Source organism: Dermochelys coriacea, chromosome 6, assembly GCF_009764565.3.
Source record: "Dermochelys coriacea isolate rDerCor1 chromosome 6, rDerCor1.pri.v4, whole genome shotgun sequence".
In the NCBI taxonomy this organism is placed as follows: Eukaryota; Metazoa; Chordata; order Testudines; family Dermochelyidae; genus Dermochelys; species Dermochelys coriacea.
Genome location: NC_050073.1, coordinates 57,574,204 through 57,601,472, shown reverse-complemented (window position 1 = coordinate 57,601,472; position 27,269 = coordinate 57,574,204). Strand labels below are relative to the sequence as shown.

General features: G+C 41.5%; 1 protein-coding gene and 1 long non-coding RNA gene across 24 annotated transcripts in view; both read right to left on the bottom strand.

The window, feature by feature from the left end:
* The window catches only part of GPHN (gephyrin), a 544,780-nt gene that overhangs the window by 349,289 nt on the left and 168,222 nt on the right, over nucleotides 1-27,269 (bottom strand). For all 23 annotated transcript variants that reach the window (XM_038404446.2, XM_038404449.2, XM_043517392.1 and 20 more), the window contains one exon: nucleotides 25,157-25,235. In XM_038404446.2, coding sequence (XP_038260374.1) covers nucleotides 25,157-25,235 — 79 coding nt within the window. The remainder of the gene's footprint in view (nucleotides 1-25,156; nucleotides 25,236-27,269) is intronic.
* LOC122460796 lies at nucleotides 546-8,660 on the bottom strand. Its single transcript, XR_006282305.1, has 2 exons — nucleotides 8,118-8,660; nucleotides 546-715 (listed from the first exon to the last, which is right to left on the bottom strand). It is a non-coding gene; the product is annotated as an uncharacterized LOC122460796 (long non-coding RNA).

The following is a 27,269-nucleotide window of genomic DNA, read 5'->3' as shown; positions in this document are numbered from 1 at the left end:
ATGTCACATATTACTAATTCATAGATGTAAAAAACAAGTTATAACAGAAGGATAATTTACAGCTAGAGTGGGGAAAACGTCAATTTTTATGTACAGAAATAATAAGGGTATAATAAAAATACTTTTCGTTTAAAAAACTGGCTCAAAACTAAGATCAGAGCATTCTTATCCAGGACATCATCTAGTGCCTGAAGTCAACCTCATTTTGAAAAATGGGTTGAGGACAGAATACAAAAAGGCACCAACTCCATGAAGAAGGAAGAGCCTAACTGATCATATGGCACAAGTTTCTCTTTTCTAAAGTTTTAGTTAACAACTTGAGGCAATTCTGTTTTCCACAGTAATAAATGTAATCTGAGCTAAATGAGCTCCAGGGCTGAAAGCGTATGTATTTATTAGTCTATGGCACAGTTATTTATAAGTTAACCGGAAGTATCCTGAAGTCATCATTACACTGAACTGTCTGCTTCAATATTTTACACATAATTAACATATAAATTACATATGTAAACATATGAATAGCAAATTCTGAGAGCAACAGAACATCAGCTTTCAGAGATTTTTATTTTGTACAGTTACTGAACACTACCATACACATAGAAGTAAGTAACCTAACCATACAACATTCCTGTATTGAGACTGGCTGTGACCATACCAAGTAAATAGCATTAAGGTTAACTTGAACATGTTCCATGGAGAGTTTTCCAATTTCAAACTAGAAAGGCAAAAAAAAAAATTGTATTTAGAACTGATTTTTCATTTACTGATCAAAACAACTTCTTATGAGGGCTGTTCATAGCTGAAGTTCTCTTTTGTAATTCACCACTGGGACTAACACTCATGCCATTGGCACTGCAAATCTCATTTAAAACTGCTCTGGTTTTAATTAAATTCTCAATTTTATTAAATACTACATGCTTGCCTGAACTGACAGTTTATATTTTTTCTGAAAAAAAAACACCTAATATGATCAATAATAGCATGGAAACAAAAAGAAAAGATCTTTAATTGGTACCAGAGCATACACATACTACCGTCAGTCAAAGCTGAAGAGTCATATTCATATTTTTGCTTGTATTATGCCGTTCTGGGCAGAAGTGATTCGTATTTTAGCCAAGTTTTTGCTTTAAGATAATCCTTTAATAATCTTCTCATTTTATAAAGAGAAGGTTACTTACCTTGTGCAGTAACTGAGGTTCTTCGAGATGGTTGTCCCTGTCAGTGCTCCACTTTAGGTGTCTTGCGCCCTGTGCTTGTAATCAGAGATTTGTAATAGCAGTGCCCTGGTTGGCTGTGCATGTACAGCAGCTGTCTCCGCCACTCCGAGTGACTACTTGGCATGCACAGCCAACCATCCCCCAGTTCCTTCTCTACCCCAGAGGATTGGCCTGAAACGCTGAAGTGGGGGGGGGGGGTGGTTGTGGAGCACCCACAAGAACAACCATTTCAACAAACCCAAGTTACTGCACAAGGTGAGTAAATTATTATTATTACTACTACTTCTTTTTCGAGGAGTGTCCCTGTGAGTGCTCCACTTTAGGTGACTGTTGAGCAGTGCCTCTCAATGGAGGAGAGGGGCTTTGGAGTTGATTTATTAATGGTTGATAACACTGAGTCCAAACAGATAACGTTCTGGTGGAGAGTGTGTGAACTTGAGACGGAGCTGGAGGATTGCTGTTTTAGTAACATAAATGGATACAGCAAGATATCCATTTGGATACTGTCTATTTCGAGACTGTTTGACTCTTTGAACGTTCAGTTGTAGACACGAAGAGATGATTTCCTGAATGTTTTTGTTCTTTCTAGATAGAAAGTTAGTGCTCTGCGGACATCTAGCATGTAAAGGGTGCCTATCTTTTGTCAGCATCCGGCTTCAGAAAAAATACAGGTAAGTAGATTGGTTGATTTAAATGAAATGGGGAGGCAACTTTAGATAGGAACACTAACAATATCCAATGTAGTCTAACTACAAATAGGCTGCAGCCGTAGGACAACTTTGTCCTTAAAGAATGTAGTATAAGGTGAGTGTGCCATTAGGGCACCTAATTCTCCTACTCGTCTTGCTGACGTGATAGCAATGAGGAAGGCTACCTTCACTGAGAAGTGCAACAAGGAACAAGTTGCGAGGGGTTCAAATGGTTTGCCCATGAGACTGCAGAGCACAAAGCTGAGATCCCACATGGGGAGAGCATCTCTTAGTGTGGTATAAGTGTTTTCTATGCCTTTAAGGAAGTGTTTAATCATGGGATGAGTGAAGACAGTGACTCTGTCCACCTTGCCATGGAAGGAGTTCATGGCAGAGAGATATACTCTGAGTGAGATGGTGGATAGACTCAATTTTTAACTGCCAATATGTAATCGAGGATTCTAGGTAATGGAGTTGACTGTGGAACAATTTGTTTGTCCTGGCACCAAGTGCAGAATCGTTTCCACTTATGTATATATGTCTTTCTTGTGCTCAGTCTACAGCTGTTCAATAGTATGTTTTCTACTTTCTTGGAACAGTCTTTCTCGGCCCCCAGTAGCCAGCCTTAAGACGAAGTACTGCAAGATGGGGATGGCGGACACTTCCCGCGTCCTGTGTCAGCAGGTGAGGTACTAAAGGAAGAATTCAAGGTGGTTTCACTGCCATCTGTCTCAGGTAGAGGAACCATGTTTGCCTGGGCCATGAGGGTGCATGAGAATGACCCTGGATTTGTCCTGTTTGCTCTTGTGAATGACACAACCCAGTAGTGGGATCACAGGGAATGCATACAATACTGGGGCTTCGCACTTCACAAGGACAGCATTGCCCAGGGAGCAGTGTCCCAACCAAGTTTGGGAGCAGTATTGTGGGCATTTGGTATTCAGAGCTGTTGCAAATAGGTCTATAGTGGGAAACCCCCATAGCTGGAATATGGTTGTTAGGGTTCTGGTATCTATCTCCTACTTGTGTGTTTTTGAGAGAAATCCCTGCTTAGTTGGTCCGCTGTCATGTTCTGAAATCTCAGTAGATAGGATGTCGAAATGTCTATGTTGTTGGTGATGCACCAGTTCCAGAGATGTATTGCCTCTGCGCCGAGGGGGTATGAACGAGGTCCCCCTTGGCGGCTTATCTAGAACATGCATGCTATACTGTCTGTGAGAATCTTGATGGTTTTATTCTGAATTAAGGGGAGAAAGTGCGGACACGCATTTCAGACTGCCCTTAGCTCCAGTACATTGATGTGGAGATTGGAATTTGCAGGGAACCAGCGGCCCCGGATGGTATTGTCATGTAATACCTAGAAGGGAAGCATCTGTCATGGTTGTTATGGTTGGAGCTTTCTGTTGAAAGGCGACACCTGAACAAACGTTCTGTGCCTGTGCCCATGATGTGAACGAGTCCTTTACCCTGCGGGCCATCGTGAGCCGTCTGTTGAGAGAATGTCTGTGTGGTATACAGATAGTTTGGAGGCAGGCTTGTAGGCATCTCGTGTGAAACCTAGCATATTTTACAATGAATGTTGTTGCAGCTGTGTGCCCCAAGAGTTGTAAGCATGTTCTGCAGACATTTGTGGACTGTCCATCACTATTGCTATTAGATTGATTAAGGTGAGGAAACAGTGTTTGGGTAACCTCGCTAATGCTACGAGACAGTTGACGTGAGCTACTATAAATTCCAATTGTTGGGGAGGAACCATGGTGGACTTCTGATGATTTATTTGTAACCCAATTTCCATGAACAGGGTTATCAAGGTGTGAGTGGCATTCATTGCTGCCTGTTGTATTGTTGCTTGTAGAAGGCCATTGTCTAAGTATGGAAAAATCATCTTCCCCTGTCTGTGGAGGTCAGCTACGACGACAGCAAGAACTTTGGAAAAGACCCTTGGGGCAGCTGACAGGCCGAAGGGTAGCACTCTGTATTGGAAATGCTGATTCCCTAGGGTGAATCTCAGGACTCTTCTGTGTGCCGGGTGAATGATAACGTGAAAATAAGCGGCTTGAAAGTAAAGGGCTAGAGCCAATCTCCTTTCTCTAATGCTAGAATTATTATGGATACAGTCACCATTTTGAAACATTGTGTTCCTACAAATTTGTTGAGCTTTCATAAATCCAGGATGGGTCTCCATCCACCAGTCTTTTTCTGAGTAAGAAAGTAATGGGAGTAAAACCCTCTCCCCCTGTGTTGAACTGGTATGGGTTCAACGGCACGTAATTGAACAAGATGGTTTACTTCCTGCTAACAGATGCTCGTGAGAGGGGTCCCTGAAGAGGGACGGGGAAGGGGGGATGGGATAGGTGGAACAGAAATAAACGGGATGAAGTAACCCTTCTGGATGGTTTTCAGCACCCATTTGTCTGTAGTGATGTTGTTCCAGACTGGGTAATATGGTGACAGGCGGTCTCTGAATGGTCTGGAGACTGGTTCTAGTTCCGGAAGTAAGGAACTAGACCACGCCTTCAAAATGATTATCTGGAGCTGGATGGTTGAGACATGGAAGATTGAGCTTGCTTCTGCCGGCACCTTGTCTGTCTCTGATTTCGTCGTTGGTTATAATGTCTTTGGGGGCAGGGAGTATGGCGCGGCCCAGAATCTTTGATTGTAAAATCTGCTTTGTTTCTTTTTTTTTGCAGGTGTACAGATGCCCAGAGTTTTCAAGATGGCGCATGAGTCCTTTAAAAAGTGTATAAGGACACGTTGGTGCTTTCTGCAAACAATTTTTGGCCTTCAAATGGCAGGTCTTCGGCAGTTACCTGAACCTCCCATTGGGAGCCCTGAGAGGTGGAGCTAGGATGCCCGGCACATGACTACATATGTAGCGAAGTACCATGCTGCCATATCTGCAGAGTTGAGGGAGACCTGGAGGGCCGTCCTGGTGACGAGAGACCCTTCAGAAATGTTTGCTTTGAACATTTCTCTTTTGTCATCTGGTAGATGTTCAATAAAGGTTGACATTTTAGAAAACAGGTTGTGTGTGTATTTGACCAGTAGGGCCAAGTAGTTTGCTATGCAGAATTGTAGCATAGCAGAAGAATAGGCTTTCCACTCGAAAGGGTCCAGTCTTTTCCAGTCCTTATCGGAAGGGTGGTTTTGGACTAATGTTGTTTTCCCTTTTGATTGACCGCCTCTACCACAAGCAGTGGTGGGGGTGTATAAATAGAAACTCAGCCCCTTTAGATAGCACATAATACTTTTTGTCTGACATCTTGCAAGAGGGAGGGGCTGTGGCAGGTGCCAGATTGTTTTTGCTGGGTCCATTATGGCAGCATTAATAGGCAGCACTATCTTTGCTGTTGGGGACGCCTGGAGTATGTCTGTGAATTTATGTTGGGTCTCTGGTAGCTCTGATAATGAAATATCCAGGGATTCGGCTACCCTTTTAAAGAGATCCTGAAAAGATTTAAAATCATCTCCCACCATGGGGTGTGAGGGCATTATTATTTCATCCAGACACGAAGGCGAAATATATGTGGGCAGCAGTGTATCACCTTGAGGTGTATCCTCAGGCTCTTCAGTCTCTTCACCCTGTGCCTCAGAGAGTGCTGGGTCCATTGGTGAAGGGGACCATGTCCTTTGGAAGGCCTGAGGTTTTGGGCCCTATATATAGCCCATGGATGCAGTAGCCAATGTTTAGTCTGCCAGCCTCGCACTTCCGCATGTGGTTGATGATGAGAGGGTCTTGGTTTAGGGGAGGAGTAGCGAGCGGTGTATATGTCTGCCTCCTTCTACTCCTGATCATCACTGGAGGGGGGAGGTGCTGAGCTACTGGGAGTAGTCATTCTGCTTGGTCTCAGCCTTGCTGGAGTACCACTGGTACTGAACAGAGGAGTTCCCAGTGTTGAAGTAACTGTCAGATCTGCCTGTCTTATGAACTTGTGTGGCACCATGAAGCCCAGTGCTGGGGACAGTACCATTCTCTGAATAGGAATCAGGGCCAGAACTGTTGCTTCCGATGACTCTGGCTCTGTTGTGCAGGTACAGCAGCTAGTGCCATTGCAATATTTCGTGACAAGGTTTTCTTCAGCTCTGTCGGTGCCACACTGGGAGGTTTGGCTTTAGGGCGCATATCTCCAAGAGAGCTTGCCTGCACTGGGTCCTTAACTCCTTGGGAAGTCTCGGTACTGAACATTCCCGGTGCCTCGCAGTCCGACACTCTCAGTGCGTTGGTACCGGGGCAGATTTTTCACTTGGAAATTGCTTTCTTTTGGGCAAGTCTCGTTGTGGGGAAGAGGGAAACCACTTTTTACTAGCATTTTTCGGAGCAGGCACTTGAGCAGCCATTTATGAGGTAGAACCCGTCAGATGCTGGCAACCGTTGGCCAGGAGACATCCTGGACTCGGGGTCGGAGGCTGGCATGAGGGATTTCTCCATCATCAGGAGTTTCAGCTGAAGATTTCTGGTCTTCCTTCTCCGAGCAGTTAATTTTTTGCAGTGTGGACACTTTTGAGCAATGTGTGTCTCACTGAGGCAGCAAACACACTGTGTGTGGCCATCTGAGATAGGTATCGAAAGTCTGCAAGTCAGGCAGCGTTTAAAGCCAGAAGACCTGGGCATGCCTGAGAGGATACTTGTTTTGGAGAATGAAACGGGAGAAGCCCATTTATATTTCTTTCATTGTTGTTTTTCAAGCCGGGGACCCGCCAGCGTGACAGGTGGAAGGAAAGGTAAAAATGAAGAAAAAGGGATTTTTTGGGGGGGAAACTTTAAGTAAATATAAAATATAGGGTCTATAAAGAACAAAATGGATAGGCTATCACTATCAGGAAAAACAGAAAATATTAAGCTATCTAAAGTTAGAGAGGTACTGATGTCGCTGCGACTCAAGCCAAAGGCGGTAGAAAAGGAGTTGGGGGATGGTTGGCTGCGCACATCAAGTAGCCACTTGGAGTGGCGTTAGACGGCTGCCGTGCATGCGCAGCCAACCGGGGCACTGCTACTACAAATCTCTGATTACAAGCGCAGGGCGCCAAGACACCTAAAATGGAGCGCCCACAGGGATACTCCTTGAAGAAGAACTATTAAATTTAGTGCTTTAATTATTATCTCAAATTTTCTCTTTGAATAACGATTATCATTAAATATCCCATCAACAAATTGTCATCGCACCTTCACATGATTACATTGCTTCAAGTAGAAAGTGAGGAAAGATCCATAGACTGGCAAATATAATTGTTAGCATCCTTAAGTTCACTTGATTTCTTTGCTACATTATTTACTTCAGTCACTATATGTTAACGTTTTCACAATTTGAACACCAACATGTTGGGTATTGTGAAACTTCTGACTTCATTTTGGAGGCTTTTTTCCATATTTTGCTTCCCCCTACAATTCTCAGTGGAAGGTAACATGTTGTCCACTCTCTGTTTCTGTTAAAAATACACTAAGTGAAATCTTGGACCCATTCAAGTCAGTGAGTTTTGCCAGGATTTTATTCACTAATTGTTGCTAAACAAGTGGGAGCAGTAGTGCGTATATTTCTTTGATATATGGAAATTACTGCAAGTCTATACATTAATATTAAATTGCCTCCACTAAAGTACACTATTAAGAGCTTTTACCACTGTCAAATTCTGAGGTTCAATCCAGACCAATGGGGGTTTTTCTAACAGCCTGTCCAGTCAGCTTGGGTGACTTAAATGCTCTGCTGCTGTGGGTCACAGTCTGCACACCAACAACCAGCAGATGAATGACACTGAGTGTCTGTGTGTTAAATAGCTCTGGTTCAGCAGTTCTGATTCCAGCAATCTGCTTGTTGTTCCAGCCACACTCTAGTATCCACCAGCTTTGGTTACACATGTCAAGATGACCCCAACACTCTCCAGTCCCAAATTTTTGCAAAACCATGTGCTCTGCAATATCCATTCCTTTCTTGGACCATTCAGAGGAATAATAAAGTTAGTTTTCTCCCCCAAAAAGATAAATATGCACAGCTTATCACTTTAATTTAAGTTAACAATTACTTCAATTCAAACAGAGCACTGGATTGGTTTAGATGAAAAGTTGAACAAGTTTATTAAGAAAAAGAGATAGGATTTTCACGGATACCAAGTAGAAGGAATAAAATTAGAAAGAGTTGCAAACAAAAGTAAAAATACACTTTCTAATGCTCAGACTTTAACAAGCTATTGTATAGATATTGGGTAATGTTCTTACCACACACTTCTTCAAGCAAGATGGCTGACCACCCCTCTAGTCAGGATTTCTCTCTAAAGACAAAATGCTTTCGTCTTCTTAGGTGACAAGATAACTTGTGGTTCTTTGCCTCTCTCTTTTATTGTCCACTGAACCTCTGAAATGGATTCTTCTGAAGGCTACTTCCCTCCTCCAAATAAAGTTTATTCAAGCTGGGGGGGAGCAGACATGGCATCTAGTGGTGAATGAAGTTCCATTCTGGTTTCTTCCTCCACTGGTGTTTGCTAAAATGCAAAGCAATCTGTTCCTGCCTTCTCCAATGCAAATGAATGGGCCCTTGACATGTGAATACTAATCGATTTTGAAACATGCTTGGAGGCAATGGCTTGTTCTTTGTCTGGGAGTAACCTGTTTATCCTCTCCCCAGACTTTTTCTTCATATTTGTTTGGTCCCTTGGGCATTTATCATAAATATAATGCAAAAATATTAATGATAAATCTGTTATTAGTTTTCCAGGTTTCAGAGTGATAGCCGGGTTAGTCTGTATCAGCAAAAACAACGAGGAGTCCTTGTTAGAGGACCTTACAGACTAACAAATTCATAAGCTTTCATGGGCTAGAACCAGTGATGAGCTGCCAAAATCTTAACAACCGGCTCCCTATAAAAAGTTCTGATTTAAGGGATGTGCCCCAGTATGTATTTTTTGTACCAACAGGGTTACCATATTGAAGCAGGTGTGAAGGGTTACTGCCCTGGGAACTGCAGGGCACCAGTGGACGTGGGGCCAGCTGCAGAAAGGAGGGTGGGGCAGGGCTAGCTGGAGGCAGGGGGTGTGGGGCTGGCTGCGGGCAGGGCAGGGGGTGCGGAGCTGGCTGGAGACAGGAGGGTGAGGATTGGCTGGAGGCAAGGGGGTGCGGGGCTGGCTGCAGGCAGGGCAGAGGGTGTGTAGTTGGCTGTAGACAGGAGGGTGCGGGGTTGGCTGGAGGCAAGTGGGTGTGGGGCTGGCTGGAGCTAGGGCCTGGCTGGAGACAGGAGCTGGCTGTGGGCAGGGCAGGGGGTGTGGCAGGGGATGGCTGCAGGCAGGGCGTGCAGGGGAAGCTGGAGACAGGGGCTGGCTGCAGGCAGGGGTGGCTGGAGGCAGAGGCTGGCTGCAGGCAGGGTGTGCAGGGGAGCCTAGAAAGAGGTGCTGGCTGGATACAGGGCAGGGAGTGCGGGAAGGGCTGGCTGCAGGCAGGGGCTGGCTGCGGGCAGGGTGGCTGGAGACAGGGGCTGGTGCGGGCAGGGCAGGGGGTGCGGCAGGGGCTGGCTGCAGGCAGGGGGTGCAGGGGGTGGCTGGAGATAGGGGCTGGCTGCAGGCAGGGCAGGGGGTGCGGCAGGGGCTGGCTGCGGGCGGGGGGTGCAGGGGTGGCTGGAGACGGGCTGGCTGCAGGCAGGGGGTGCAGGGGGTGGCTGGAGATAGGGGCTGGCTGCAGGCAAGGGGTGCGGCAGGGGCTGGCTGCAGGCAGGGGGTATGGGAGTGGCTGGAGGCAGGGCAGGGGGTGCGGCAGGGGCTGGCTGCAGGCAGGGGGTGGCTGGAGACAGGGGCTGGCTGCGGGCAGGGTGGTGGGTGCTCATGGGGAGAGTGGCTCAGAGCAGCCTGAGCAGCAGGATGCAGCCGAGGCCCAGCAGAGCAGCCGGGGACCCACCAGGCAGCAGCGGGAGCCCCAGGGCCAGGGGTCGGGAGAGCAGCAGCAGCAGCAAAAGGGCTCGTGCTCAGGGTCAGGCATCAGCCCACATGGCTCCCGCAGCGCAGCGCCCCTGGCGGCCGGAGGAGGAATTACATCACTTCCCAGCCAGAGCCCATCAAAGCCTCAGCTCCCCCTGCATGGAAGCGGGTTAACAACCGGTTCTAAAACTGCTTCAAAATTTAACAACCAGTTCGTGCAAACTGGCTCCAGCTCGCCACTGGCTAGAACCCACTTCATCAGATGCATGGAGTGGAAAATATAGGAGCAGGTATAAATATATGAATACACATCTTTTCATGTATTTATACCTGCTCCTGTATTTTCCACTCCATGCATCTGGTGAAGTGGCTTCTAGCCCACAAAAGCTTATGCCCAAATAAATTAGTTTTTCAGTTTTACATGACACATTTCAGATACAGTTTAGGACATTAATGAATTGGGGTACACTGAACCGGTCAGGCCAGCTGAAAAGCATTACCAGATACCAGTTAGTCCCTGGCCCTCTTGCATTTGGATACTGTTAGTCACAAGCCCTACTACAAAATCAGATTAACAGAAACTATGATTATACTCTTATGTCTGCACACATGCATGTGTGGATTCAATTATTTATATCTAAGAAATGACTCAGCATAGTACAATTTACTTAGAAATTAAGAGCAGACAAATGAGAAATAACTTGAGTTTAAGTAGGTCTCACAAATCCAGCCTTAAAATTCAGGAAAATCCAATACACAATACTCATGTGACAAATCACTGACACAAACTTGCAGCAAAGTCATATGCAAAGAAGCACCCTGGCAAGCCTCAGGGGTTGATGCAGACCTAAAATTAGTCCTCAACAACATAACAGGTTTGGCAGAAGTCTAATTTGGTCCTCAGTGGTTATCCCATCTATAACTAAGAAAGACTGTTGCACCAGGAAATCATTTTAAGGTTCTCTATGCACCTAAGTAGAAAGGTAACTTGTTGATGTAGAGCCAATAAGGCTGAATGATTTTTAGAAGACTATTTCTTCCATCTTGCAAAAAAACAACCTGTGCATATTTTAAATTATTAGCTTAAAGACATAAAGATGGAATGTTCTGCAAGTAACTTATATCTGCAGTATTTCATCTACACCTATTCATCTTTCTGTTCTAAGGTGACTGCCATTAAAATATACAATAATTCACAAAAATACAACTATAGTCAAGGTCACCAATTAGCCCTTGCTAAGGATCCAACTTTTACAAGATAAATAGCTTCCTTTTAGTAAGATGAAATGCTTTATTCATTTTATAACTGCAGTACGTCACTTAATATGAACTAAACCAAAAGAAATAAAAATCCATAAATGCAGCTTAATGAGCCTAAGTAGGCAAAAAGTCCTTCAAGAGCCTCAGTAGCACCTCTGCCCAAATGGAAACACTAGTCTTAAAAACGTGACTTTTCCCTTCATTTACACACACAGAGAAAGGATAACTGCTCATTTTAATTGTGCAGTTCTGTACATTCAAATGTTTGACTTTTTTAAAAGTATTACATTAACCATCCGTAGCTGTAGCTCACGAAAGCTTATGCTCAAATAAATTTGTTAGTCTCTAAGGTGCCACAAGTACTCCTTTTCTTTTTTTCTGAATTTCCTGGGTTTCTAATGTTTGGTTTTTTTATTACAACATTCTTATAAGAAGTTTTACCCTTATGACAGTCATATATACTCCCAATCTTAATGAATTTTTGTGTGTGAGATTTCCTTACTTTTTTAAAAGTTTGAAATATTTATAGGGAACAGAACACCTTACCCTAAGGTGCAGATTGCAATGGGGCAAGTGAGCTTCGTAACACACTACAAACTATGCAGAACCAGAGAGCAAGTATATGGAACTTAGGAGCCCCACATAATTATGGATCCGTTGCCCGTTTTTGCAAGTCTGAAAAGAAAACAGACCCTCAGCTTCCTACTTCTCCCCATTCCTAGTGTCATGCTGTCTGAAGTGACTCATAACTGTGAGTGCTTACCTCAGAACAGACCGTCATAATATAGGGCAGATACCTCCAGCTTGTGGTGTATTCTATAATTAGATTTCACCAAGCCAGTAACAAATTTGAACTCTTGGATCACTATACCAGTCTTACTACGGAGTCACAGACAGTCCTCTTAGACTCTCCAGCCTACCTTGTCACCCAGACAAATTGGACTTTGTGATAAAAGGTCACTTAAACCAAAAAAATCACACCACATCAGGCTGCTCCCAGTCCCAAGAGACCAGTTATTTGCCCCAGATCAATTGGTACTTCAGATCTTAACACCAAAGACAACGCTGGTAGTCAATTCTATAGTGAAGTAACTAAAGAATTATTAGCTAAGAAAAGGAAATGAGAGTTGTTGAGAGGTTAAAGCAAGTTAAGCTTATGCACAGGTGAGTCACCGTTTGTAATTCCAAAAGGACCTTGGAGTATTGGTTGATCATAGGATGACTATGAGCCACCAATGTGATATGGCCATGAAAAAAGCTAATGCGGTCTTGGGATGCATCAGGTGAGGTATTTCCAGTAGAGATAAGGAGGTTTTAGTACCATTATACCAGTACTGGAATACTGTGTGCAGTTCTGGTCTCCCATGTTTAAGAAGGATGAATTCAAACTGGAACAGGTACAGAAGGGCTACTAGGATGATCCAAGGAATGGAAAACTTGTTTTATGAAAGGAGACTCAAGGAGCTTGGCTTGTTTAGCCTAACTAAAAGAAGGTTGAAGGGAGATATGATTGCTCTCTCTAAATATATCAGAGGGATAAATACCAGAGAGGGAAAGGAATTATTTAAGCTCAGTACCAATGTGGACACAAGAACAAATGGATATAAACTGGTCATTGGGAAGTTTAGACTTGAAATTAGATGAAGGTTTCTAACCATCAGAGGAGTGAAGTTTTGGAATAGCCTTCCAAGGGAAGCAGTGGGGGCAAAAGACCTATCTGGCTTTAAGATTAAACTCGATAAATTTATAGAGGAGATGGTATGATGGGATAACATGATTTTGGGAATTAATTGATCTTTAAATATTCATGGTAAATAGGCCTAATGGCCTGTGATGGGATGTTAGATGAGGTGGGATCTGAGTTACTACAGAAAATTCTTTCCTGGGTATCTGGCTGGTGAATCTTGACCATATGCTCAGGGTTTAGCTGATCGCCATATTTGGGGTTGGGAAGGAATTTTCCTCCAGGGCAGATTGGAAGAGGCCGTGGAGGTTTTTCGCCTTCCTCTGTAGCATGGGGCACGGGTCACTTGCTGGAGGATTCTCTGCTCCTTGAAGTCTTTAAACCACGATTTGAGGACTTCAATAGCTCAGACATAGGTGAGAGGTTTTACGCAGGAGTGGGTGGGTGAGATTCTGTGGCCTGTGTTATGCAGGAGGTCGGACTAGATGATCATAATGGTCCCTTCTGACCTTAGTATGTACGAATCTATGAATCTATGGTGGCAGTGATGTAATGAACTGCCAACTTCCCAAAAGTCTTTTCAGGATACCCAGATTGTCTCTGTTGATCTCCATTTTGCATCTGGTACACTTCCCTGTAACAGTCCAGAAAGCAAGGGTCTTTCCTTGAATCTATACTTATAACATCTTCTGACAGAAACCAAACTGATAGTGTCTCTACCCAGATGGGCTTTTTCTTTGATGACAGTGAATGAGGAATGCACTTTTAATCTTTGACCTCCAGTCATCATACACAATGGCCACTTGCTTTGAACTTAGCACTTTTTTGTTAAAATCCTTCATTAGCATCCCACAATGCTTCTTTGATGGGCTATTTAGTAACATACACAATGTAAATGTTTGCTGTTGCATTGTAACAGGATTCAGATAAGTGAAAACAATGCAAGTAACATCCCATTAGTTTTATTAGTTTTATGAAGTCTAAACACCAAATACACTCTTATACCTTCAACAATCACTTTGCTTTACACTAATACACAAGTGAATTAGCCTGAATACACTCTGCCATGACCTGGTCTGCCAGTGTCACATCCAGCTTTGTATTCTTCTGAAGTCTGCAAGACTTTCTGTAGATCTTATTCAGTTAACAGGAACAACAAGCACAATGTACACTCTACTAAAGAAGTCTGTGTTCGGTTTTGCTGATGCACTACTGATGCCTCTCACCAATTCAATTGTACACATAGTGGCATATTGTAATGATGCTTATGGAAGTAATGAATTTAATGATTCACCATCTTTTTCTTTAGCCTCATTATTTTCCCTTTCCCCCAATTAAATCAAAGTGGTTCCATTACTATGGGGTAAGATGCCACCATATGTACCACTGCGGTTTTCAGTGTGTGAGAGAGAAGATTCCACAACATATCGCCCTGGATAGAAGAGATATGGAAAGATTTTACTGCAACCTGTTTCTCTTATACAGGATGCTGAAGACTACACAATCTCGTGCTCTCTGCATGAAAGAGGCTGAAGACTCTACCACTGGAGAAATACAGTAGCATCTGTACATGGTTGCCTCTCAAGTGACTGCATTGAGACAAGACTGCAGTTAAGAAGCAAATATGGGTTCAGCATTTCTAAAAATCAGAAACATCTTTAGAATGTCTTGAATTGAGGATCCAAAAACTGAAACACGCAAAATCTGTTAGGCACCTAACTCCCAGTAATATCACTGGGAGTTAGACACTTAAACATATGGTATACAGTGACATTGAAAAGGACTTGAGAGTCATGCTAGACAATCAACTGACCATGAGCTTCCAGTGCAATGGTGTAGCTAAGAGGGTGAATGCAATCCTTGGACGAATAAGCAGGGATATATCAGCTACAAGTAGGGAGGTGGAATTCTGTATTCAGCCAAGACTATTACTGAAGTATTGTGTCCCATTCTTCAAAAAGTATGATGAAAAATTGGAAAGGATTTTGCAAAGAGCTACGAGAATAAACTGAGGTCTGGGAAACAGGCCTTAAAATGAGAAACAAAAGAAGTTCAGTCTATGTAGTTTAAGTTTATCCAAGAGAAGGTTAAGAATTGATTTGAACACTGTCTACAAGAGATCTTCAATAGTACACTGCTCTCTAATCTAGCAGAAAACACACAAGAACGATAGTTGAAAGCTGAAACTAGACAAATTCATACTAGAAATAAGATGCAAATTTTTAATAGTAATGGTAATTCACCCTCTTTAAACTCTAAGGACATGAATAACTCCATCTTTAAGAAAGCATTACTAAAAAAATTGAAATAAATTATGTCAACACTAAAAACACCCAAACCTAAAAGAACTAAGACCCTTTCTACTCAACCTGTCCCTCAGAGAAAACATAGGTAAATATATAGGCCTTACAATATACCCTAACAGTCAAATGAGAACTCTGTCAAAACAAGTTAAGGAGGTAATAAGTTCCAATGAAGAGGATCCTCCACTGAGAATGCCCTTTCTCAACACATCTAAGCTAGGGAAAACAGATGGTTCTGTGGTCAAAGCAGAAGAATGGAACACAGGAACTCTAGGTCCAGCCCTGTGCTCTGTACAACACTTCCTGTATGAATTCGGGCAATTCACTTTATCTCTTTGTGCCTCAGCTTCTCATCAATTATATGGGCATTAATGTTAGTGAGGTGCTCAGATATATCATAATGGGGAAATTTCTAGATAAATAACAAGAGTGTGCCAGCTGTTATCAACAGACAGGTTAAAATCAGAGGAGAAAGGCAGACTTCAATATTTTCGATAAGTTACAGAGCTTTGCCTACTTTTGTTTAGAAGGACAGAAACAATGGGAACTGTACAACTCCCCTTGGGAAATTATTCTGCAGTCTAATAGAGCTTACCACTAGGAAAACATTTTCTTGATAATCAACTTCATTTTTCCATTTCTTAAAGCAGGAAATCTAAGTCTTTTTGCTTCCCTTACCACAATTCAACTGAACAATATTAGAATTACAGAGCCAAGTTTTTAATTTTATTAAAGTGCCCATAAACGATTGATGCATAAGAGATACTCACTCCTGGCTTAGAAAGAGAGTCTGTCTCTGGAAAAAATCACACAGATCAAATATATAGAAACACTAGCCCCAATGCACACTGTTCTTTATCAAAGTCTGGCAGCTTATAGTAAAGGTGTCTTGATCCCACAAGTGAGAAACGGCAGAGCCAACCCAAAGAATAATTATGATGACCCTATTAGCAGATTTAATCCCAGCAGAAGTGTCATACACTATGGCTTTGGGCCAGGTCCTGTTAAATTGTGGATCTCTGGGCAACCAGTCTCACATAAATAAATTCTCTGGAAGGTATAGGTGGAAATCTACTCTTTATCGTACCTACTTCTTTGCCCCTTTTCGCATGGGATCCCTTCCAAAGGGTAAAAGACTCATCCAAAAAGGGTAAAATTGTAGGACAAAGCTTCCACCTTCTTATATTTTACTATCTTAATGCTCAAAGCATATAATTTTGTTCTTTGGAATTAATTCTACTATGCAATGAAGCTACAAGTCCCCAGCACAAAGAGTCATATTTCTTTTATTTATTATCTCATATAGTACTTGTAATAAAAGTATCTAATTCCAGTAGAGTGAACCATAATAAATTGAAAATGACTATGGCATACCTTTATAAAAGCTCATTCAACACAATGCATCCAATAAAAACAAAAGAAAAAATATATCTGGATAAAGTTTGAATACCGTAAATCTTTACCCTAAGTTCAACCAGAACATGTGAAAGTTCACAAGATTTTGGGAGAAACAAAACTTCAAAACAACAAGAGTATTTTAGTAACATTCAGTGTGACTTAGATAATTTACTTTTAAAAGAGTTTTATTTTCTAATTATTGATGCAAATTGGTTTTTGGGTGTTTTTTTTTAAATACAATTTCACCTGCTGAACTGGGAACTGCAAGGACAATTGTAAATGGATTGACGATTTTTAAAATCTGCTTTCATTATAGTTAACTATGACTTTCTATTCTCTGCTGAAATGGAGTTTAACTTCCTATAAATGACACTGTTGAGTGTACACCTCTTACAGTAACAAGACTGTCACAGGGTGACTGGCTCTCTGAGATGGGCTCAACCCCACCTGTGACACCCTTACCTTGCCTCCCCAGATGGAGAAAATGAGCAAAGCCATATGACAGACAGGTTATGTGCTAAAGTAGGCCTTTGGGGGCGAGTATAAAATAGAAGCCTGTGGAAAACAAAAAAGACGAGAAGAGAGACACTGGGTAGGAATCCCAGGGAGCTGGTGCTTGGTGGAATCTCAAAGGAGCCCAGAAGGGTTCGAGAAGAGAAGGACCTTCAAGAAGGAGAGACTGGGCCCAGCTTGAGACTAGGGCTGAAGACGGCTTGAAGTCTGAAAAGAAAACAGATCCTCAAGAAGTAGGGGCTGATCCCCACCTGAGACTGGGGTGGAAGTCCCTTATGTTTGTTTTAGATGCCCTGGAATTTGAGGATATTTGCATCAATCATTTAGTTAGATAGCCAAGACACTGCAAAAGTCTCTGCAGCATGTAAACCAGGCTGGGAGGTCAGAAGCTCCAACCTGAGTGAAAACTGAAGCATCAGCTAGCCTGAAGCCAGATCAGGTAGGCAGTGCTGAAACAAGGAGACTAGAGTTCACTATTTTTCCTCTGCCTCCAGTAGTGAAAACAACAGTATTCCTGTAGCACTTGTGCTCAGTTGGGTCACTATCTCTCTGTAAATAGATACAAAGACGTCCTACACTTGAAGTTCAGACTTACAAAGGCAAACACAATACTTGACATTTCAGCCTCTCGAAAGTCTAGTTTTTTCCTTGATAAAGGCTATAATTCACTTCTTAGATACTTCATGACAAATCTTCTCAGAGAATATCCTTAGTGAAAATGATAGGATTCTTGAAAAACTTAAGAGGTAAAAGGGTTGAAGCAATTACAATTTATTTGGAAAGGCACTGGTAAAAATGAACTACAAAACAAACCTAATTTGCACTTTTGGACCTTGCTACAACTAAAGGTGATTCAAAGTAAAGTTAGACTGAAATTGAAACTGAAAGTTGGAACTGTTGGTGCCAGGAGGAACTATGAATTCTTCAAGAATATTTTACTTGTGGAAATCTCTGACCCTTATTTCCCACTTATATATACATACTTCAGTATGTACTTTTGTCCCTTTTGTCTTTCTGGTTTATTTTTAACAGTTTGTTTAGTACAATGCATAATGTTATATAACACACACAGGGAGAGCACTCATGACAATTTTTAACAATTCAAGGTACAATATATTTGGAGACTAATCTTGGTTAATGCATGGAAGAAGGCCTCTGGTTCATACTTCCAAAACTAGAAATCAAGGGCTTGTCTACACCTGGAAGCTTACGGGCAAAACTACAGTAGAAATTATACCACTATAGCTATAACAGTATAACTCCCCAGCTGGATACTCTATTCTGGAATAAAAGTGATTCTAATCCAGTATAATTACTCCAATTTAGATGTAGTTAGGAAGATCTAGGTTCCATTCCTGACATTGCCATAGTCTTGCTCTGGTACTTTTGCAAGTCATTTAGCGCTTCTCTATCTTAGACACTGTCTACACTTAAACCGCTAAAGTGGCACAGCTCTAGCTGTGCTGCTGTACTGGTTCAGTGTAGAAGACACTCATTACAGCGATGGGAGGCATTTTCCCATCACTGAAGTTAATTCATCTCCCTGAAAGGTGGTAGCTAGGTCACCAAAGAATTCTTCTATCAACCTAGTGCTGTCTACAAACTTGTCTAAACTACAGGTTACTTCAGTATAATTTATGTTGCTCAGGGGTGTGAATAATCCACACCCCTGAGCAAGGTAAATTACACTAAGCTAAACACTGGTCTAGACAGCGCTATGTCATCAGGAGAGATTCTCTCATCGCCTCTTGCAGAGGCAGGAGTTATTAAGCCAACAAGACAGCTCTCACTAAGAGCTCCAGTCAATTTAGAACATCTTCACCAGAAGCGCTGCAGGACCACTGTAAGTGCTGTAGTGTAGATGTAGCCTATGTGGAGGGATAAGTCAGTTTAACTAGGTAAGTAAGGAATTTTTCACACCCCTGAGCAATGGAGCTAGATCAATTTAACTTTTTAGTGTAGACCTGGCCTTGCTGCCTCAATGTGTAAAATGAGGAGGATAATATAAATGTTATACTGAAAAAGTGCTAATGGCTATAATCAAGGGGTCTTGGATCCAAAAATAATTTCAGAGCTCATTCAGGCCAATAGTTGTGCTAAGCCCTCTTTCAGGATCAACAGAAAGAGTAATCAAGCTCCTTTATATAGTAGAAACAGTTGCATACAAATAGGGGCTATAGCTCGAGAAACTAGGTTGCATGACCAGGGTAGAGCTGAATTAACAATGGAGTCTGTGGTTGTGAACATAGAGGCTAGAATATTGGTTGTAGGCTGTGTGTGTTGGAAGGACAGGCCAGTAGGGGTTATGAACATGACCCTGAAAGGAAGTGAAGATACAGAGCTTCTTGGGCACAGAGCTTGTGAGAGGGGTGCATTTGAGATCTCTGAGCAAGGAAATTGCTTGCTGTTTGTTTCTACTGTTTTCATGGAAACAGGATTTTATGTAATTTTTTTGTGAATAAAAAGATTACACTAAGACTATATCTGACTCTTTTCACTGATTTCTTATCCATAAGGAAACAACCCTTTACAAAACATAGCCTAAACAAAGTTTTAGATACAGTCTCCCACAGTATTCTTGCCAGCAAGCTAAAGAAGTATGGATTGTATGAATGGACTATAAGGTGGATAGAAAGCTGGCTAGATCATCAGCCTCAACAGGTAGTGATAAACAGCTCGATGTCTAGCTGGCAGCTGGTATCATGAGGTTTGCCCCAGGGTCGGTCGGTTTTGTTCAACATCTTCATTAATGATCTGGATGATGGGATGGATTGCACCCTCAGCAAGTTCTATTTCATTGTCACTCATAACAATTTTATATTCAACCATCGCTTTGTCCAAACAATGGAAACAGCCATGGGTACGAGGATGGTTCCCCAATATGCCAATCACTTCATGGGCCACCTTGAAGAATTTCTGGACAAATGCACCATAAAACCAATGATATACCTGAGATACATCAATAATATTTTCATCCTCTGGACAGACGACTTCAACTACCTCATAGATTTCCACCACAACTTCAACAACCACCACCCATACACTAACTCACTTGGGAACACTCCCACACTAGCACCATTTCCCTGGACATTATGATCAGCTTCAACAATGGAACCCTACAGACAACTATATACAAGAAACCCTCGGATCACCTACCGCCATAGATCCAGTAACCACCACAAACACACCAAGAAATCTGTTGTCTACAGCCAGGCACTCAGATACCACAGAATATGTTCCACACTCAAAACCACCTTTACCAAACAAAGACACTCTACCAGAGAAGTAGATCGCATCAGGGAATGGTCTACCAAAATGTTTCAATACAGAAATAAACCCTCCTGCAACCACATACCCCTTCTTGATACCTAGCACCCCACTTGGGAACCCATACAGGATATCATCAAACAACTATGACCCATACTCAATGGGGACCCCATCTTGAAAGAAGTCTTTCCTGAACCCACTCCTTTGGCCTTCAAACAACCCCCTGAGCTCTCCAAGCTCATCATTTGAAGCAAGCTCCCCACAGATCAAGACACACCAGTTCTAAGGGGCACCAGACCCTGCCAAAATCACAGATTCAAAATCTGCAAACATATTTCCACAGCTACAGTGATCAACACCCCCTACAATACACCTTTGAAGAGCCATGGGTTCTACACATGCCTATCACAACATGTTATAAACTTCACTGAGTGCATTTACATGCCCACAGTAACAATTATATGGGTGAAACCAGACAATTGCTACACTCTCGAATGAACTCACACAGGAAAACGATGACAAAACCACTATCACCTGCTGGTGAACGCTTTTGACAAAGCAATCACACCACATCTGAACTCTCAGTTCTCATCCTCAAAGGACACCTGCACAACTTTTTCAAAAAACGAGCCTGGGAGCTTAAATTCATAACTTTGTTAGACACTAAAAAGCATGGTCTTAAGACAGATACTGGATTTACAATTTATTACAACTATCTGTAACCCACTAATCCCCCCTTTTAGTCCTATGACTGCAGGTGTGTTAACAGGTCACTTCACCTTAAATGGTCCCTTAGAATACATGCTCACTTCTTATGCTAAACTGTCTGTTTGATCTTGTATTTAGTTGTGACACTTTCTCAGACCTAAGGAAGAGCTGTGTGTGGCTGGAAAGCTTGTCTTTCTCATCAACAGAAGTTGGTCCAATAAAAGATATTATCTCACCCACCGTGTCTCTCTAAGATCCTGGTAATGACAAGGTAACAACAATACTGCATATTTAGATGTAGAAACAGTCCCATCAGAAAATTATTAATGTACAGCAGCGATTCCCCAATTTTGCCGGTGGACAGCAGGGCTGTTGGCTCTGCCCACTTGATTTGGCTCCAGCCAGGAGCTCCGTGGGAGGGAAGAGCTGTCACTATTAAAAGCTGCTCTTTGATAAAACAGATGGTAGTTGGGCCAGAAGATACAGAACATGGAGCTGGGGACCAGACTGGGAGCCAAGAGTGCTGAGCTGGTCCAGAAGGCAACAGTGTAGTCCATGAGAAAGCAAGGAGTTAGGGGACAGAGTCAAAAGGCAGGAGTGGGAAGCTAATAGAGAATATGAGCTGAGGAGACAGCAAGTGGGAGTAAAGAAGGAACAAATAATATAAGTGTAGGATTGGAAGGGACATCAATAGGTAATCTAATCCAATCCCCTTCAAACAAGGCCTTGGAAGAATGGGATCAGGCAGGAGGCAATTCAGGAAAATTAAAGACAACAAATCAGGAAAAGGGAATGGTTTAGGAGTGCCTGAAATTAAACTGGTTTCAGAGTAGCAGCCGTGTTAGTCTGTATTTGCAAAAAGAAAAGGAGTACTTGTGGCACCTTAGAGATTAACAAATTTATTTGAGCATAAGCTTTCGTGAGCTACAGTTCACTTCATCAGATGCATTTGGTGGAAAATACAGAGGGGAGATTTATATACACACACAGAGAACATGAAACAATGGGTTTTATCATACACACTGTAAGGAGAGTGATCACTTAAGTTGAGCCATCACCAGCAGCTGGGGGGGGGGAAAGGAGGAAAACCTTTCATGGTGACAAGCAAGGTAGGCTATTTCCAGCAGTTAGCCTATCTTGCTTGTCACCAATAAAACATTGTTAATGTCAGACTGTAAGAGTAATACTGTATTTCTACCACCTCTGACCGTAGTCCACAACACTTACTGATAATGTGAATTTAGATATTAATATTATACACAAAGTATCAGTATTAATATATATTAATAAACCTACATTCTTTTGAATTCCAGCTCTCTTAAACTGTTTTATTTGAATCAGGACATGCTATTTGTAGTAGAGAGAGAGAGAGAGAGAGTGTGTCTGGAGCATGAGGTGTGGTACAAGGCCCGAGGCCTGAACCAAAGTCAGCAAAAGTTATGCCCTGTCAAATGCAGATGCTTACCTGCAAGTTCACTGTCCTGGACATGAACTTGGCACTGGTATTGCTAGCATTGCTAAAACACACTGAATATGTAGATATATTCCAGTAGCCTAGGACAAGAACACTCCAATTTAGCACACGATAAGATGGTTTGACAGAAGTGATAAATAGTGATGTTTTGTCTGAACCATCAGGAGAAAGGTACAAAGGGAGGTAACAAACATGTCATGAAACAGATAAGGTGATACGTAAGTTGTTTATCCCAGATTGTTTGTCTCAGTATATAAATGTTGGGATGCCTCGCCTTAACCCTTTGTCTGGCCTCGGGGGGGGAGCAGAAAGTCCCGCCACTCACTGAGCTGGTCCACTGTAACAGGTATACATGTGCTAGTGTAAATGTAGACATTGATCTGGGGAGCTAAGGCCATGCTTCGTTGACAATAAATCTGGCCATGTGCCTTCCCCACTAAACCGAATCTGTGGTCTCTTGGGACAGTTCGACCGAGGTCTGCTGGGCTGGCTATCTGCGCAGAGCTGGCACAGTACAAAGAGAGAATGAACTCACACACAGCCAGCAACTGAAACACTATTCTGTTCAACAATTATACAAGATAATTTCAGCCAATTGCTCCTCAGAATGTAATTCAGCTTTACCCTTCTCCCATAAAAATGCTGATATATCACCTTTATTGACATTGTAGGTCCAATCATTGGCCCTGCTTTGTCCCCTTTGCACGGTTCTGGTGGCAGAAGGAGACAAAAAAGCTCTCTTTAACAGCTAGGTGGGTTTCCTCTGGCAAAGCACTAGACCCAAAATTGTGGCATTGTGTGTCAAATCACTTCAGTCATTTTCCATACTGGCACACAACTGCACACAACTGCACATTTTATAAGAACTATTCTTAAATAGTTACTCATTATTAAATCCCTACCTCATAAGAATGTCCATCAGGAAAGTTATAGAAAGAGAGAGCACAACACATTCACATCATCAGGAGGGAAGATAAAAATACTATTTCTTTCTTGTATTATACTTTGTTGTACAATATACCTATTATGATCACTATTCTTGAAAAAAGTAATTGGTTGCGAGGCTGAGTAAATATCCCAAACTTGCCTCACCTTTTAATCAATCTCAGCAGCCACTTACTATTACTTATGCTGCAAACAATAGTCAGAATTTATTTTTGATTTTCCTAGTTTAAACTAATTATTGGATTACAATACAATCATACAAGTTATAGGCTGGGGGAAAGAGTTAAAGGATTTCATTACTTTGAGGTAGTGGAAAGAAAAACCAATACTCCACAACAAACACCGTTCACCATCTCTGCAGTGAATCTTTGTAATAGGACTACAGCTGTACATGACTCCTAAGTCACTGTTGTACATTATGTACAGCTCTTGAAATCATATTTGCATCTCACTACAACAGACACAATTCTCAAGAATAAAAAAAAACCCACGAAATGAAGAGCAGCTGAAAACGAGGCCCCTTGAAATAGTCTCAAATTGGACACGCAAAACTGAGGCACCGAAAATCTCTAGTCATTTTTGAAAATTTAGCTTTCTGTTTCTAACCATTCAATAACTTCTCAGGCAATGAATGTATATCTCCCCTCCTCTTCTTTATATTTTTCTGTGGTATGAATTATCATACACTAAATACATTATGAGCTAGTTTCCTCAGTTTGAAACTTCAGGACCTTGATGTCGCATTTTTGCTCTAGAAATGTGACAAATTAATTGGTGTGCTTGCATCTATCAGTAAAAATCTTCCATGTTTGAAATAAGGCCCCTTCTCTGCTGTTTCTCAACCAATATTGAAAACTTTTTACCTGTTTATATTGACAGGGCCAATCATGTTCAATACCCATTATTAGAAAGGCACAATCAACTCTGCTAGAAAGAGACAGGACCACATTTTCTTACAACAGGTGATACACTTAGGTGTTTATCTATAGCAATGGGAAAAGCATTTTTAATATTACTTCAGGAGGAACCTGGGGAAAGCCATGTGTGACACAATACTAAACATGGCTTCACTTCCTAGTGACAGGGCTTGTAAGGGGAAAATAGGATTTATAGAAAGAGACAGACAGTCCTATATTGGACTACTGCTGAGTGGGAGGATGTGTGCATTGTCCTGGCCACTAAACAAGTAAGATTAGAAAGGATGGGCACATAGTTTTTTGGCCTCTTGCCTTAGACTTTCAAAGGGTTATAGGACAAATAAGTGACTGTAACAGACCTGTTCTCCTAGTATGAAGTGAAGTTGCCAAAAATTTGTTTGGCATAAATAAAAAGTACTGAAAGAAACAGGAGTTTTTAAAAAATCAGCTGGAAGAAAACCAGATGAGATATGAAGAAAACAAAGACTTCCAAAGTAAAGAAAACTCAGAGTAAATTCAAAATCAGGAGATTAAAATCTAGTTATATAATGTTTTGTGCCTATAAAAAATGAAGGAAGAGGCCATGGGTACAATGTGTCTTCCTTTACAACAATAACCCTGCTGCTGACAAAGTGTTCCATTTATTATCTGTGCTCTTTGGGAGTTAAATCAATGATGCCATTCCTTTTCCTCTGTCTCCTCAGAGAAAGACACAATGTGGTTCCTGTCACATCTATCTGTATTATAGACTCAGCACATGGTACACAGACTCCTAAAAAGCAAAGTGTGCTTCATCATATCTAAATCTGTTCCTAATTACAATTACACACACAGGATATAATAGCATAGCTTTTCTATGCTCAGCTGTAGCAGCCAGATACTCACAAAGATGGGTCTTGGACCAGATCTTTAAGGTTTATCCCACTGCGATCTTCAGCAAGGTTCCTGAAACAACTGTCGCTCACTAAAAAAGAGAAACACAAGAAATGAAAATTTGAGAACTGTGTACAGTTTTTGTCAGCCAAATAATAATATTTGTTTGGTTGGCAGGTTGTTTATTTAAAGGAAAGCTCAGAGCTCATCCATTAAATTACTTTTCAGTAAATTTCACCTAATTTAGATATGTTGACTAAAGCACAAAGAGGTCAGAAAACTTGTCATGAGGAGGATCATTAAGTGCCTCAGCCAGGGTCCTCAATACTCCTAAATCCCTTGCTCTGACAAGCCAACCACACAATCTCATCCAACATGATATTAGAGGCATAAATATACACAAATTTGAAAAATTATAGTGTAATTGTGTCTATCACACATAATTCAATACTCTAAAGGGCTAAAAATATTGAGAATTGCTATATTTTAACATTTCATTTTAAGTTTTCAATAGTTTATAGTATGGTATAAATTGTTTACTTGAATTGCAGTAAACATGCAATAATTTAGATAGTATAATTATTAATACAACTTATAAATGATATTAAAATTGTGTTTAAAACAGTTTGAGTGGAATAATCCACCTAGGAGATTTACCATAAATAATTCAAGACACAGTGAATTACATAGGCGATTAAGTTTAAAAGAACATTATCCATGTATTTTTGTTTTGTTTCCTGAAAAACATATTTGTTGCTTGAACCTGGAGCCCAAAAGCTACTTTTTGCATAATTCCCTCCTCATATACACACCCTCAGTACTCTTTGCAGCATTGTTACAATGTAATATTTTGCATTTGTCCTTACTGAATTTCATCCCATGTATTTCAGACCATTTCTCCAATTTGTCAAGAAAGATTATTTTGAATTCTAATCCTGTCCTCCAAAATGCTCCCAGCTTGGTATCAGCCTCAAACTTTATAACTGTACTCTCTGTGCCATTATCCAAATAATTTATGAATATGTTACACGGAACTGGATCTAGGACAGATCCCTGCAGGACCCCACTCAATATGCTCTTCCTGCAGTTGTGCACCCACCTTATAGTAACTTTGTCTAGGCTATATTTCCCTAGTTTCCTTATGAGGGGATCATGTGAGACAGCATCAAAAGCCTTACTAAAGTCAAGATATATCACATCTATTGCTTCCCCATTAAGTGTTTTTACCCTGTCAAAGAAGGATATTAGGTTGGTTTGACATGAGTTGTTCTTGACAAATCCAAGGTGTTACTTATTATCTTCTAGACACTTACAAACTGATAGATTATTTATTCATTAACTTTCTGGGTACCAAAGTTAAACTGACTGGTCCATAATTCCCTGGGTGAGCCTTATTCCCCTTTTTATAGATAGGCAGTATATTTGCCCTTTTCCAGTCCACCAGGATCTCTCCTGCCCTTTATGAATTCTCAAAGATAATCACGAACAGTTCAGAGATTTCTTCTGTTTCTTAAGTACACCTCTACCCCGATATAACGCTGTCCTTGGGAGCCAAAAAATCTTATCGCGTTATAGCTGAAACTGCGTTATACTGAACTTGCTTTGATCCACGGAGCGCGCAGCCCCGCCCCCCCCCAGAGCACTGCTTTACCGCGTTATATCCAAATTCATGTTATATCGGGTCGCTTATATCAGGATAGAGGTGTACTCTAGGTTGTATTTCAGCAGGCCCTGCTTACTTGGAATCATCTAACTTGTCTAAATAATTCTTAGCTTGTTCTTTCCCTATTTTAGCCTTAGACACTACACCACTTACACTGATGTTCAGTATGTTAGTCATCCATTCACTGCTAACCTTTTTGGTGAAAACTGAAACAAAAAAGGCATTTAACCTTTAAGCCATTGTTGAATTTCCTGTTATTGTTTTTCCCTACTCTTGAATAATGGGCCTACTCTGTCCTTGATCTTCCTCTTGCTTCTCATGTATTTGTAAAATATTTTTTTAACCTGAATGCCCTAGCAAGTTTAATCTTGTTTTGTGCCTTGGCCTTTCTAATTTTATCCCTATATGCTTGGGGTTTTTTTTTCTAATTCAAAACCAGTTTATTGTGCTAGAAATTACTAA